At 50.4% G+C, this 13,843-nt stretch overlaps 1 protein-coding gene across 1 annotated transcript in view; it reads right to left on the bottom strand.

Moving 5' to 3' along the window:
* The window catches only part of MDH2 (malate dehydrogenase 2), a 16,409-nt gene extending 5,004 nt beyond the window's left edge, over nucleotides 1-11,405 (bottom strand). The window contains exons 1-8 of the mRNA XM_007940213.2: nucleotides 11,400-11,405; nucleotides 11,047-11,215; nucleotides 8,511-8,594; nucleotides 7,852-7,961; nucleotides 6,172-6,297; nucleotides 3,580-3,657; nucleotides 1,943-2,042; nucleotides 1,451-1,602 (exon numbers count right to left, since the gene is read on the bottom strand). Of these exons, the coding sequence (XP_007938404.2) occupies nucleotides 1,451-1,602; nucleotides 1,943-2,042; nucleotides 3,580-3,657; nucleotides 6,172-6,297; nucleotides 7,852-7,961; nucleotides 8,511-8,594; nucleotides 11,047-11,215; nucleotides 11,400-11,405 (825 nt within the window). The remainder of the gene's footprint in view (nucleotides 1-1,450; nucleotides 1,603-1,942; nucleotides 2,043-3,579; nucleotides 3,658-6,171; nucleotides 6,298-7,851; nucleotides 7,962-8,510; nucleotides 8,595-11,046; nucleotides 11,216-11,399) is intronic.
* Nucleotides 11,406-13,843: the final 2,438 nt, after the last annotated feature.

Raw genomic sequence — 13,843 nt, forward strand, 5'->3', positions numbered from 1 at the left:
CAGGGATTGTGGGGCTGGCGCGGGATCGGGCAGTGTTTCGTTCTGCTGTGCATGGGGTCGCTATGAGTCGGAAAGGACTCGACGGCACTTAACAACAACAACAACAAGTAGGTAAATGTCTGCCATTAAAACAAAGCAAAACACGACAGTTGTCTTTGTTGCTGTTTTCACCTCTCACTTCTCTAGGGGAGCCTAGGAGGACAGAGCCACAACAGCCGATGCAGGACCCCGACTGAGAATCCAGGGAGGCTGTCCTGCTGTCAAATTGAGCTGTTTCTGCTGCTGTGACAGCTCACACACGACCTCCCCTGTGAACAGCCTTTCCTGACTCAGACGATCACACATGTGTGTCCTTGACCTCCGGTCCCACTGTGCTCCGTGTACACCTGCACTGCACTGGTTACTGAATTCCATGGCTTAGTGTCTGTCTCCTGACAGCTCACACGCGACCTCCCCTGTGAACAGCCTTTCCTGACTCAGACAATCACACACGTGTGTTCTTGACCTCCAGTCCCACTGTGCTCCGTGCACACAAACACACCCCGTGCACACCTGCACTGCACTAGTTACTGAATGACATGGCTTAGTGTCTGTCTCTTCACTACACAGAGCCCCCAAGGCCTGGGGTCATGTCTCACGACTCTTTGAATGTAGGGAGTCTATGAGAAGGGTCTCTGGCAGCAAGCCACAAAGCCGTTTCCTTCTGGGCATGAGATGAAGGCAACCACGCCTGAGTCTGATTTCAACAGCTGCCCCCACACGAGGAGCAGAAACCTGGCTCGGCCTATGGAGTGAGAGCCCGGGGTTTCTGTTAGCTGAAGATTCAGTGAGTCAACCATACCGGACAGCTGTCCCCCAAAGTCAGGCTGAACACAGCAATGGGACCAGATACCCCAGTTTAAATGGGACAACCGCCAACAGCAGTACATGCAACAACAGCAGTTTGCCAAGAAGGCAAACCAGTAGGGTGAGGGGGCGGGGAACCAGAAATGTCTGAACCTGAAAGGCTGACAGCTAGCCAGCACCTCAGGTCCTCCTCCCAGGAGGAATCAGACTTTGCAGCCCCCGAGGTCGGAACAAGAACTAACAAGTGCAGTTGGAGACAGTGTCGGGAGACCTTTCCTTTCAGGCTGTCCACGGCTGCCTCCAGACAGCGAGGGCTTGCCAAGAAACACTCAGGCAGGCGCAACGCCCGGCTGTCATATCCTCATTGACAAGAGTCACGTGATGCGAGGCTCAGACCTGAGTTTTCAGTGTGTTTTCTCCCCTCTCTTAGTCCTGTGATGGCACACTCATTTTTGACAGCCCGAGCCTGAGCCAGACAGTGCTAGGCAGTCCCTACACAAAGGATATCTGAAGTACAGGGCAAACGGTGGGGAAGAACTCCTGTATCTGCACTACAGATCCCACCCCTTCCTCCAGCCAAGGATGCAGCCCCTAAGATACATACCCCCAGCAGTAATGGCGTGGAGAAATAGCTGCAATCCGTTTCTTGTGACTTCACAAAGGCGCATTCAACCACTCCTTCCTTTCCATTCATGGCGTCCACAAGGGAGAAGACAAAGCGGGCACCAGCGTACGCCATGGACAGGGTGGCAGAGCCTAGAACACAGTCGCAAAGCTGGTACTGCCGCATCCCAGTCAGGCTGGCCTGCCAACTATAGCACTTGCAAATTTCCCTGCTTAACAGTCAAGAATTTGGTTAGTTTCCCTCTGTCACATATTCACGGGCAGCACTGAGTGAGTTTTGCGCACCTCAAAAGCACTCCCACTCCACAAAGCAACTGTGCTGCTCTCTCACCGGGTGGACACAAGTGAAACACAGACCGCGATCCACTCCTGGCCAAGGCCCACAAGGGCACGGTGACCTTTCTTCAACTCTGAAGCCTCTCCGGGCCTCCAGTGTCATCATCTACACCCTGGATCACGTCTAAGAATCTACCTGCTCCAGCTTTTGCCTTGACCACCTCCGTGCCTGCCTCCTGGATGCGCCCGATGAGGGTCGTCAGCTGGTCCTGGGGAAAGTCCACTTTGGGAGTGCACTGCAAGGCAGAGGGAGAGGTAATCCCATGAGCAGATTCTGGCTTTAACAACCCCAGTCACCACCCTCAGCCCAGCTCCTGGTGTTCCTAACATCACCACTGCACTGAAACCAAGACCTTTTCAGAAAAATTAAAAAGACAAATCAACTTTGTCTTAGGGGGTTTACAAATTCCCCTGCTCATTTTTTTAAAAAATTTTTATTGTGATTTGGGTGAAAGTTTACAGAGCCAATTCACTTTTCATACAGCAGTTCACATATACTTTGTCTCATGACACTGACCACAATTTACCCCAATGCAACAGCTCCCCTCCCACTTCCTCCCGATAGTTACCTCTTCCCTGTGTCCATCCCTCCATGCACTCCTGCCCCCTGAGCTGTCTCCCTGTGCATACACAGCCCTTCTTTCTCCCATGATTGTTCTCTCCAAGGAGTGTATCTACCTCAGGTACACCCCTGCGCATTTTTAAAAGAAGTTACTTCAAACTTTTATACTTTCAAAAAGTTGTAAAAAACAGCAGTAAGACTTTACCCAGTTTACCTCAATGTTAATTTACATAACCACAGTAAAATCACAACAAAGAGAAAACCAACATGCCCATCATTAACTAACTGCACACTTTATTCAGGTCTCACTGAACTCCCACTGTCTTTTCTCCTGGGACAGGATGCCCTCCAGGATCCCAGAATACACTCAGTGCTCCCTCCTCAGTCTCTCGCAGTCAGTGACAGTCCCTCAGCCTTTCACTGTCTGTCATCAACACTCTTCAAAAGTACTGATGACTTGCTTTGTAGAATGCCCATCAATTTGGATCTGTACGATTTTTCTCATGACTTCCTTGTAAGGTCAAAGGCACCGCCAAAACTCCACGTCCTCAATGCACTGTATTCAGGGGCTACGATGTTGATTTTTTCAATGTAAAATACATAACACACCATTTGCCAGTTTAACATTTTCCCCATGTGTACAATTCAGCAACATCAACAACATGAATCATATGCTGTGCAGCCCTCACCGGTATCTTTTACCAAATCTCTTTTACCATGACGAGAAACCCTGTATTTCCTAAACAATGACCTCCTGTCCTCCCTCCCTCCAGCCCACGGGCAGCACTGATCACCTCTGGTCCATGACGCTGACTTGCTGGGCCTTACTCCAAATTGATGGGCCTTCTACAAAACAAGGACCAGCGCTCCTGAAAAGCATTAACGTTTACCTTTTCTTCACTCCCTTTTAAGTACAGCTTCTCTGCTCACTCTGGCCTGCCCAGGAACCAGTAACGTTCCAACAGCAGTTTTCACTGGGTGCTGGAACTGACTGAAGGGGTGTGTGGGAGCCGACCACTCTGGGTACCTTCTGGCCACAGTCACTGCATACAGGATTTGGACCCCTGAAATACCGGAGCCTGACCACAGCCCCATGAAGTCCTTTCAGAGCACAACGGACAGTTAACCGTGTCACGGTCTGCCACGAGTCTCCCAGGAGGCCCTCTCCCAGGAGTTCCAGATCTGCAGCTTCCTGCACAGCACACACGCACCTGAGAGATCAGAGGGATGATGGTCTTCCCAGCATGGCCGCCGATGACAGGAACGTTGACTCGAGCTGGATCCAAACTCTGGCCATCAAAGTGTGAATATGATTAATTCTTAACGCGCTCTTCAGAGAGCTTCAAACAAGTTATATTCACCTAACGTACCAATAACTGAAAAATCCACAGAACTCAGAACAAAACAGTCAGAAAGAAAGAGACAGCGCTCAAGCCCCAGCCACTGCTAAGGTCTCCTTCACAGCCCAGCCAAATGGTCTCGTGTCAGCCTGAACACACCCAACACTGCCTCCTCCCAGGGATTCCTCTAGTGGTCTACCTGGGTCTCACATCCTCTCAGAGTCAGAGGATGACGGTTCCCTTCCTCAGAGCTAACGTCATTCCTCACACACGAACTCCGATGCAGGCCTACCACACTGTCATTGAGCAGGTCACACTCCCTCGCTCTTGTTTCTGGGTGTGGAAGCTATTCCAGGAAGGCCAGGGGTGAGAAGTCCGGCAACTGGAGCAGTGAGCGGGACAGAATGAACAGAACCGAACTGTGAGAGGTCAAAACACCATGCGGTTCAAGTGAGAAGGGTCTGCCAGAAGAGGCCGATTCATTCCCGTTCTGAGAGCCCGTGAACCAGGTGCTTCTTCCAACAGTCAGGATCTGGGGGAGCTGTGGCAGGATGTGAGCTCGGCAGGTGACGCCCCCCTCCTCGGGCCCCACGGCTGCTGAAGCAAACAGCTCTAGGTCAGGGAACCGTGCCTGGCCTACGGAAGGCAGGACCAGTCTCACAAGTAGACGAAGCAAACAGGACAATTTAATGGGGCAGGGAGCCAGGGGCTAAGGGATCTCAGTGCAGTGGACTTGACCAGTGCTGACACGCCAAGGCTCTGTGTTAGTCACCAGGGACAAGGAGAAACAGCCTGTTCCTGAGAAACTCACTGCTCAACACGAAGGCCAGACACAAACCGATGTGTCAACGCGCTGTGCTAAGACAGCTGCACACGGGGTGGCTGCTGGAGCAAAGGGGACACTTAACCAGCTTGGGAGAAGGTGTCCTGGGAAAAAAACCTAACCTCTTCTGGGAAAGAACAAGATGAGTTAGCGAAGGGAAAAGGATGCCAGACAAAAGGACAGTGAGACCGAAGGCAGGGGGTGAGAAACAGCCAGCACCGCATCAGCAGAGTGCAGAACACCAACGGCAGGAAATTGCCAGGAGCCCGAGGTGGAGGGCAGGTGGCTCAAAGGCAAGGAAGGAGCTTCCGGGGCCGACTCGAGACGGCCCAGAGGAGAAACCGAGGGACTGACGTCGTCTTGAGACAGTTCAGGAATTTTCTAGGATGTCGGGTCTCCTGAGGCAATGGGCAGTTCACTTAACTGAAGCCTGCTGCGCACTAGCGTCTCTGGGAGGGGCCCAGCTCTCCCTCCACCCCTATCAAATAGTAACGTGCTAAGAGGACGTCCTGCCATGTGTGGCCGGTGGCACAGGACAGGAGCCTGGTGGGAATGAGGTGCTCTGGCCACACGCCCATGGTTCTCAACACCAGTGGGTGCTAAGGGATAGGGGTGCACCTGAAGGAAATGGCACAAGGGTCGGGAGGCTGGAGCTCCTGCCTCTGGCTTGTCAACTTTCAGATGCAGCTTAAATGTGATCTCTGCAAAGCCTTTAACTCAAGGCCAACTGCGTGCAGCGGTTCCACTGCATCCTGCGCACAGCTGCACGGGCTCCCACATCACACGGCTTAGTGTCCGCTGCACCGAGCCCCTGTACCTGGGGCCATGTCCCGGGGGCCTGTGTGACCTCAACACCTAGAATGAGCCTGAAGGAAGAGGCCTGCTGATGGCGCTGCAGAATGACTTAAGGTAGCGGTTGAGCAGCAGAGCCTGCTGGTGGCCAGTGAGTAAAGTGAAGGCCACCGGTCCAGTGGGTGCCCATCATTAAGCTGCGTGAATGATAATTTGGCCCCTACTTTTGACAGGCCCTCCTCATCTGCAAAGTCAGAACAAAATGACCCGATGTGCAAGAGGGTCACCTCTGGGGGCTGGAGGACTTGGTTCTGCTGGATCCATCAGAGACTGGAAAGCAGCTGATGGCAGGCATAAAGGGCTCCAGACCTGACCCTGGTGCCAATTCAAACCTGCCTCTGGCCGCAGCCTGGGAGCTTAGACCAGCAGTCCAGGAGAAGCCAGACGACTGCAACATCAGAACCAACTGAGGCAAGTTACGATAACCCAAGAAAGGGAAAGACAGCTATAGTGGCAGTTGTGCTGATTTCTGGGGCTTGCTACTTTTCTCATCCTTTGTCTGAGGCACAGTGTAGACACGGCAGCCTGAATCCTTGATGCTACAGAAGACGAGACAGACAGTGAGCTGGAGACAGACAGACGCCAGCTAGAGCTCAGCCCACAGCGCCTGCTGTGTGCATCCCCCGAGCCAACCAGGGAGCTAGAAAATCTTCCACCAAGGGGCAGCCTAGGAAAACACTTCAAACCACCTCATTACAAGCAACCTGAAGTGCCCCAGTGACTTCTACCCCCGTAAATCAACAAGGGTGGCAAGAAGTTCAGAAAAGGGAGACGTGACGGGCCCTTACCTTCAGTTCTGCAACAAAAGTGTTGGCCCTGACGATGTCCAGGGTTGTCACACCGAAGATTTTGTTGGGGTTGTATACCCCGTGTTTCTTGAAGACTTCCGCTGTGATTGGGATGGTAGAGTTAACCTACAAATTCAAGAGACAGTAGAATTTGCCCTGCATTCTGAAAGCAGAGACAAGCAAGGAGAGAAAAATCTTTTTGTCAGGCCACCAACAAATCCTAAACTGCCAAAGTAAAGTGCCCCAGTAACTGTTTATGGGCAGATCAGACTGCACAGTAGGGTGGGTCACAGTGGGTACACTCCCCACCCTAAAAGGAACCCCTTTTACCCACTTATGGAAACAATGCAGTGGGGGCTTATGCCTCTGGGGCCATACTTCAAATATGCAGGTGACCCTTTAGCTAATGACCTGAAAACGTGATGGTGGTGCCACAGGGCACCTCTGGCTCCGGCCGGGCTTTGCTCCCCGAATGACCATTCCCAATGAGAGAGCACAAAGCACAGTGGCCCAAAGCTTGGGTGACCGCGAGTCAAATCCCAGCTCCATCTATGTGATAACTCAGGGCGTTGGCATCTTCATCTGTAAAGTGTGTGTGTGAGCGTGTGTGTAACAACAGCTACTATAGAGGCTGTGCTAAGACTGTTGTTATTTGTGGCTGTCGAGTCAACCTGACTCAGGTGTCCCTAAGTGTGCAGAACACAACTGCTCCACAGGGTTTCTAAGGCTATGACCTTTTGGAAGCAGATGGCTGGGCCTATCTTCTGAGGTGTCTCTGGGTGGGTTTGAACTACCAACCTTTCAGTTGCTGGTTCAGCACTTAACCACTTACACTACCTAGGGACTGCTGTTGTCAACAATCAATGACTTAATATATGGCAGGTCCTTACTTAGTATATGGAAAGAATAAAAAGAGAAATGCTAGATTTCTATTAGGCACTAGTCAGTCAGCTCTCTAACCAAAGAAATAGCTGCTATCTGCTTCTAACCAACCCCCCTGGGGGCAGGAAAGCTGGTTTGGAAAAACAAAACTCTCTTCTCAGGGGATGTGAGTGCATGCTCTAGGCATCCATCAACGGGTACATCCCGGTGTCAACATCATGGTCCCTGCCCTGTGACCCAGGTCCTTAGCACCCTCAGAGCCCAGATGCAGCTAGGATGGAGGACGAGAGAGCAATGCCACGACTGTGACAGTCCCACCAAGGCCGACTCTGGAAGCACAGCTGTCCCCTTTCCAGGGAGATGCAGCCCTTGGGGTTGGAGTGAGAAGTAAGTTATCTGCTAAAACCAGCGAGCAGGGCTTGGGGTGGCCGTGTGCGCATGGGGCTGTGTGCAGGTGCAAGGGGGAAGGGATGTTGAGGAACAAGGAACTGCAAACCTCCAGAACCCAGAGGGGTCAGCAGTTACCTCTCTCCTAAGAAAGTACCTTTTCTAGGTGGGGAAACAAAGATACAAAGAGGGGAAGTGATCAGCCTAAAGGCACACAGTGAGAGGCAGGAGAACAGGTTAAAACTCAGACCTTGGGTCGTGCCAACAGCACTCTATGAAATTTAAGGATGTCTCCTCCGTTCGTCCAACTTACCCACTTCAGCACAGGAACCTGCTTATTCTCACTACATGCACACTCGTGTACATTAGCTGGTAACCGTGAGCTTCTAGCCCGGTCCCAGCAGTACTTACAGGATTGGCAATGATGCAGATCATGGCTTCAGGACAGTGTTGGGCACAGGCGGCAGTCAGGGTGGCCACAATGGTGGCATTGGTGTTGAACAGGTCATCCCGTGTCATGCCTGGAAATGACCCAATTTGAGACATTCACAAAGCACAAGGCGAATTTCCAAGTACATGCCAAATGCTGTTTGTTGGCTGTTTTGGGAAATTCAAACCTGAACAAGACAGGGCCCTGTTTGCAGGTCTGTCTATCTTATAGGGAAAACCAGCCAGTGTGACAGGAGCCAAAACGGGGGGTTGTGTGGGTGGAGGGTGGGGCGGGAATCAGGGAAGGTGACTTCTGAGAAATACCATTAAGGTTTAGTAAGAACTCCCGAGGAGAAGGGTGGAGGCAAGAGGCTCCACGCAGACAAAGTGTGCACAGGGACATGGCAGCGCGTGTCTGGGGAGTGGTGAGACTGGCCGAGGAGATGCACAGCAGTATGTGAAGGACTTAAAATGCTAGGCCACCGAAGAGTTTTGCCTTTTTAATCCCACAGGCCTTTGGGGAACCTTTGGAATTTTCTTTTTTTTTCTGCAGCAGAGATATGATTAAATCCTTTTGAATGAAAACTATTCCTCTCACCTGATTTGTAGAGAGATGTTAGGCAAGGCTTTTAAACACACACCTGGTTTTCTTGGGACTCCTGCCGGAATAACCACCACATCACAGCCTTTCAAGCAGTCGGGCAGCTGCTCGGGTCCGAGGTAGCCTAAGAAAAAGCACCCCATTAGAGCAGTTTCTTTTCTAAGCTAGAGATGCTACCACGTCTTTGAGGCGAAGTCTGGGAAGGAATGCCCCTAGCTGGGTTAAATGCCAACCAAAAACCTCAAGATAGCACCACTTGCAAAGTGATTGCTTTTTGTTGACAACTACTGCCCTGTGAGTGACAAAGTCTGGACGGCAGGGATGTTCCCTCTCACCCCACTTCCTGTCACCTCTCCTCGCTCTGGCCCCTGCTTCAGAATGACCAGTACCTCCCGGTCCTGAACTAGATCTGTTTCCACAAAGCCAAGTCAAGTCACGTGTTTGTCTTTGATCCACAAGCTGGCACCCTAAGTCATTCTCAACTTCACTGTCATCCTAACAAGGGCCCTAAGATCAGAAGGCACAGTGAAGAAAATGGCCTGTGCTGGTAAACAAGATTCTAGACAACACTCTCCACCTTGCTCCTTCCTACCCTTAGGAAAAATGGTCTATTTTCCAAGATTTCAGGGAGAGGCCCAAATCCACTTTGGATTTGACTAACTTCTTCCTCACCGTGGGAGCTTTCAGAAATGCATGTTTGAAACCCAAAAGAAAGTGGACAGATTCTGCGGAACTACAGGGCATAACACTCGACAGTCACCTCCCAAGCTGTGCAGCTGAGTCTTCCATTAGGTTCTACGTCTCGCCTGTCAACTAAGGCACATCCATGACTGCTGCGAGGGAAGGAAGTTAATACAGTCTTTCTGGGCTGCAATCTGGTGTTTTCGAGTAAAGTTTTACAATATTCACACCCACTAATTCTCCTTTAGGACTACATCCTAAAAAACAAGATGAAGATGTTTATCACTACACACACATACACACAATAGAGTATAGAAAGTATGGACTATAGAGAGGCTTTAAAAAAAACAAAAAAATTTTTTTTATTGTGGTTTGGGTGAAATTTTACGAAGCAGATTTAATTTACATTCAACAGTTCACACACATGACCCTGGTTATGTTCCTGCAGTGTAACATCTCATCTCCTACTTCCTCCCTGTGGTTATCTTTCCCCTGCGGCCTTCTTGCCTACACATTCCTGCCTCCCTTTCTCCTGTGCAAATGATCCCTTCTGATCTCCCATGGTTGACTGTTCTAAAGATGCATCTCCCTGGTGCAGGTGTTCAGCTCGTAGGCCTGTCTATTATTTGGCTGAGAGTTAAGCCAGGGGAGTGAGCTCAACTCCAGGCCTGAAGGGTGACTTAAGGCCCTAGCCTCAGGGGTCTCACCATCTCTATCAGACCAGTAAGCCCGGTCTTTTTTATGATCCCGAGTTTTGTGCCACATTTTCGTCCCACTCTACGGAGGATCTCCACTTTTGGTCCCTATTTGAGTGGCTTGCATCGGTAGCCGGGCACCATCTAGTTCTTGTATTTGTAGTAGAGCAAAACAGGAAACAGCCCAATGGCCCACAGCATGGGGATAATACATAATAATAAATTCTAGCACAACTTTAAAAATGATTTCACCAGGTATTCAATGACATGGGAAAATGTCAATTTAATATGAAGGTAAACTAAGCTGGGAAAATAATGAATTCTTTGTATCTAATAGCACAGATATTGCCCTGTTGCAGAAGGGACGATGTCCTTAAGAAGGCTTGCTCTGGAGAAGCTGGCCAAGGCAACACTGGAGAGGAGGGCTGGCACATGGGGTAGAAAGGCAGCCTGCAGTACACCAGGGAACAGCATTTCCAACAATCCCCAAATCCTTGCAGAAGTTTCTGACAGTTCCCCTCCCCATGTTCACAATATACTTTTCAAATTAGAATAAATAAAATAATGGGAAGATCAAATACCTCTGTTTAACTAACATTTATTGACCCAAGTCTAAAAAGATGCAATCATTTATAAAATTTAGTCCTAAAATTAACATGGAAGCTCCACATTTCTGAACATCTAGCTTCACCTAAGAATCTTTCCCCTGATGCTGGTCTGACAGAGCCTGATGGAACCCCTGAGACTCTGGCCCCTAGCTGCCCTTCAGGTCCGGAACTGAACCCACCCCCATGCCTTCCAGCAAAACAAAAGACAGGCATACGAGCTGAACATCTGAGATAGATACACTCCTTGGAGAGGTCAATCATGGGAGAACAGAAGGGTTGCATGTGCACAAGGGAGACAGCTCAGGGGGCAGGAGTGCATGGGAGGGAAGGACACAGGGAAGAGGTGACTATGGACACAGGGAAGAGGTAGCTATGGAGAGGAAGTGGGAGGGGAGCTGTTGCATAATGGGAAATTGTAGTCAATGTCATGAGACATAGCGTATGTGAGCTGCTGTGTATGGAAAGTGAATTTGCTCTGTAAACTTTCACCCAAATCACAATTAAAATTTTATGAAGAAAATCTTCCCCTGAACCTGCACCCATGTCTCCTGTGGAGGAGAGATGCAGCCCGACAGGCCAGCACACCTCATACCTTTCACAACTGCTCTGGTCTCGATGTGGCTCAGGTCAGCGGCTACTCCGGGTGTGTGAGCGATGTCGTAGAGGGTGAGGCGGCTCACCAGGGGGCTGTTCTTCAGGAGAAGAGAAAGGGGCTGCCCGATTCCTCCAGAAGCCCCCAGCACGGCTACTTTAGCATTGTTCTACAAAGAGGCAAGGAAAACCACTCTTAGAATCAGGATCAGATGGGTTCACAAGGTATCACGCAGAACACTGCACTGGGCCTCTCTGATTACAGGGTGCCAAGGGAAGATACAATCATTTCACGTCTACTGTCCAAAGGCTAGTTTCATTCAGCATTTGGAGAGCTGCCTCGGGAAAACTCACGTCCATAGATGTTGTGATAGTTACGGTCAAACTCCAAAACCTTCTCAAAGATAAAAAACAAACCTTACTCAATCGGGCAGCTCTGGACTTACCTTCAATCTGCAATTTTAAAAACTGTAAACATTTACCAGGCCAGCCATTGTAACTGGGGCTGCAGGAATGGTTAAGGCCCCTACTGGCTGTGGAGGGGGCAAAAGAGCAACCAAAGGATAAGGGCTGCAATGTAAGTACTGTGTGCAAGAGAGCTTAGGGGGTCAACCCACTGTCTGAGGCAACGGGGAGTCAAGGAAAATCCCATGAGGCAACAAACAACATCCTGGCTGGAGCCTTAGGCAAGATCAGGAACACCAGAGACGGAGGAGAGAATGCCTGCTTTGAAAAGGCTCCTTCCCAACCCTACCAGCTGCTAGGTCATGGCGTAACTCCATGTCCTACCAGGGGAGACAGATTTGTGGGTCCCAAGCTCCTAGATCCTGTACCAGCTCTCAGACTTTGCTGTGGATCAGAATCCTGAAGCAGGACAGGGCCTGGGCCTTTGTCCTGTTACCGAGTTCCCCAGCTGCGTCTAATACCAGCATCACTGTTCCACACCCAGCTAAGCAGGGGAAGAACAAGGAGCAATGGTACCGTTCATACACCACTGGCCCCCTGGGTGAGTTCCAAAGAAGCTACCATCTGAAAGGCCAGAGCTAAGGAATTTATACCAGCTCCAGTCAAAAGACATGACTTTCAATAACCACCGCACAGCTAAGTCATCACCTAATCCTATTCACATTTTGTATCCACTCATTTTGCTTTAATGAGATATAATTCACACAGCATGGAGTTCATCCACGTAAAATGTACAATCCAATGGTTTTGAGTATGTTCACAGACTTGTACAATCATCACCCTAAAAAGAAACCCTCGCCCCCTAACAGTCACTGCCCATCTCCCCATAACCTCTGGCAAGCACTAACCTGCCGCTGGTCCCTCAAGAGCTGCGTATCTGGACATTCCACATAAGTAGAATCACACGATTTGTGCATTTTGTACCTGGCTTCTTTCACTTAGCACAACGTCCAGGTTCACCCACGTGTAGCACGTGCCAGTAATTCACTGCTTTTTATGGCTGAATGATATTCCACTCTAAGGATGGACCGCTCTTTGTCTATCCATTCATCAGCTGACAGATGCTGGACTGTTTCCACTTTTTGGCTGTTACAAATATGCCGCTATGAACATCAGTGTACAAGTTTTTGTGTGGACATGTTTTCAGTTCTCTAGGGTATACATTAGGAGTGGAACTGTTGGGTCATGGACTAACTTCATGTTTAACCTTTTGAGAAACTGTTAGCTGTGAAGGACCTGGCATCCTTTAAGACCCACCTGCAATTCAAGAGGCACTGACTTCCTACCTACCACATGCCAGGCCGACTCACCAGCACCAAGAAGACCTGCAAACTGCAAAGACTGGTGGTTTGAACCCCCCCAGACGGACCTTGGAATGAAGGCCTGGCACCTGCTTCTGAAAGGTCAGTCATGCAAACCCCGTGGAGTGCAGTTCTATGCCGCAACAGACGGGGCCACCACGAGCCGGGAATGACTCAGTGGCAACCAGCACCCGCAGTGCAGTGAGTACAACAAAGGTAGACACAAGAGTAGCAGCACAAAGGAGAAAGGAGACTGGGGAGAGGGGTTCTGATGGATGAGTAGGAGTCTCCCAGGTGGATGTTGTGGGGAGGAGAAAGGGATGTGAAGTAGGGCCCACTGCAGGGAAGCAATTCAGACGGTTCTGCGGCTTGAGCATCATCGCATGCATGTGGGGAACGGAGAAAAACAGGGCCAGGGCTGAGGGCCTTGATCCAGTCCCTGTGGGCAACGGGGCACCACTGAAGGACTTCAAGCTGGGAAGAACACGACCAAACCTGTCTGCAGAAGGAGGTGAGGCAGAAGGGAACATGGACTGGAAAGATGCAAGAACGGAGGCAGGGAGACTACTGCCTCCAACGGCCCTAGCAACGATCCAAGGGGGAAGAAAGGCAACAGCAGCAGGAGGGGGAGAAAGGACGGGCCATGATGAGTGATTTGAAGAACAGAATCCATAGATTTAAGCTACTCCTCTCCCTCCTCACCCTCCCAAACGGAGAAGAGAGGACGGCAATCAGGGGTGACCCTAATCCTGGCTGGGTAACAGACACTGCTATTAAATAACAGAAGGAACTGCAGAGGGTCACAGCTTCATGAGAAAGCACGAGTCCAGCTTTGCACGTTACGTTTGAGCCACTTGAGAGAGAGAGACGCACACACACACAGGCTCTTTAGTATCCCGTAAGTCCCTGGGTAAAGGGGTGCAGACCTCAGGAGAGGGGCTGGAAGTCGTAGCCTCACTGGGATTGATGGAAACCACAGGCCTGGACAAGGCTTCAGGGATCACAGATCCCTGGACTAGGGAAAAAAATCCT

This window comes from Orycteropus afer, unplaced genomic scaffold, assembly GCF_000298275.1.
Source record: "Orycteropus afer afer isolate SDZICR_OR568_19922 unplaced genomic scaffold, OryAfe1.0 scaffold00006, whole genome shotgun sequence".
NCBI classification, from domain to species: Eukaryota; Metazoa; Chordata; class Mammalia; order Tubulidentata; family Orycteropodidae; genus Orycteropus; species Orycteropus afer.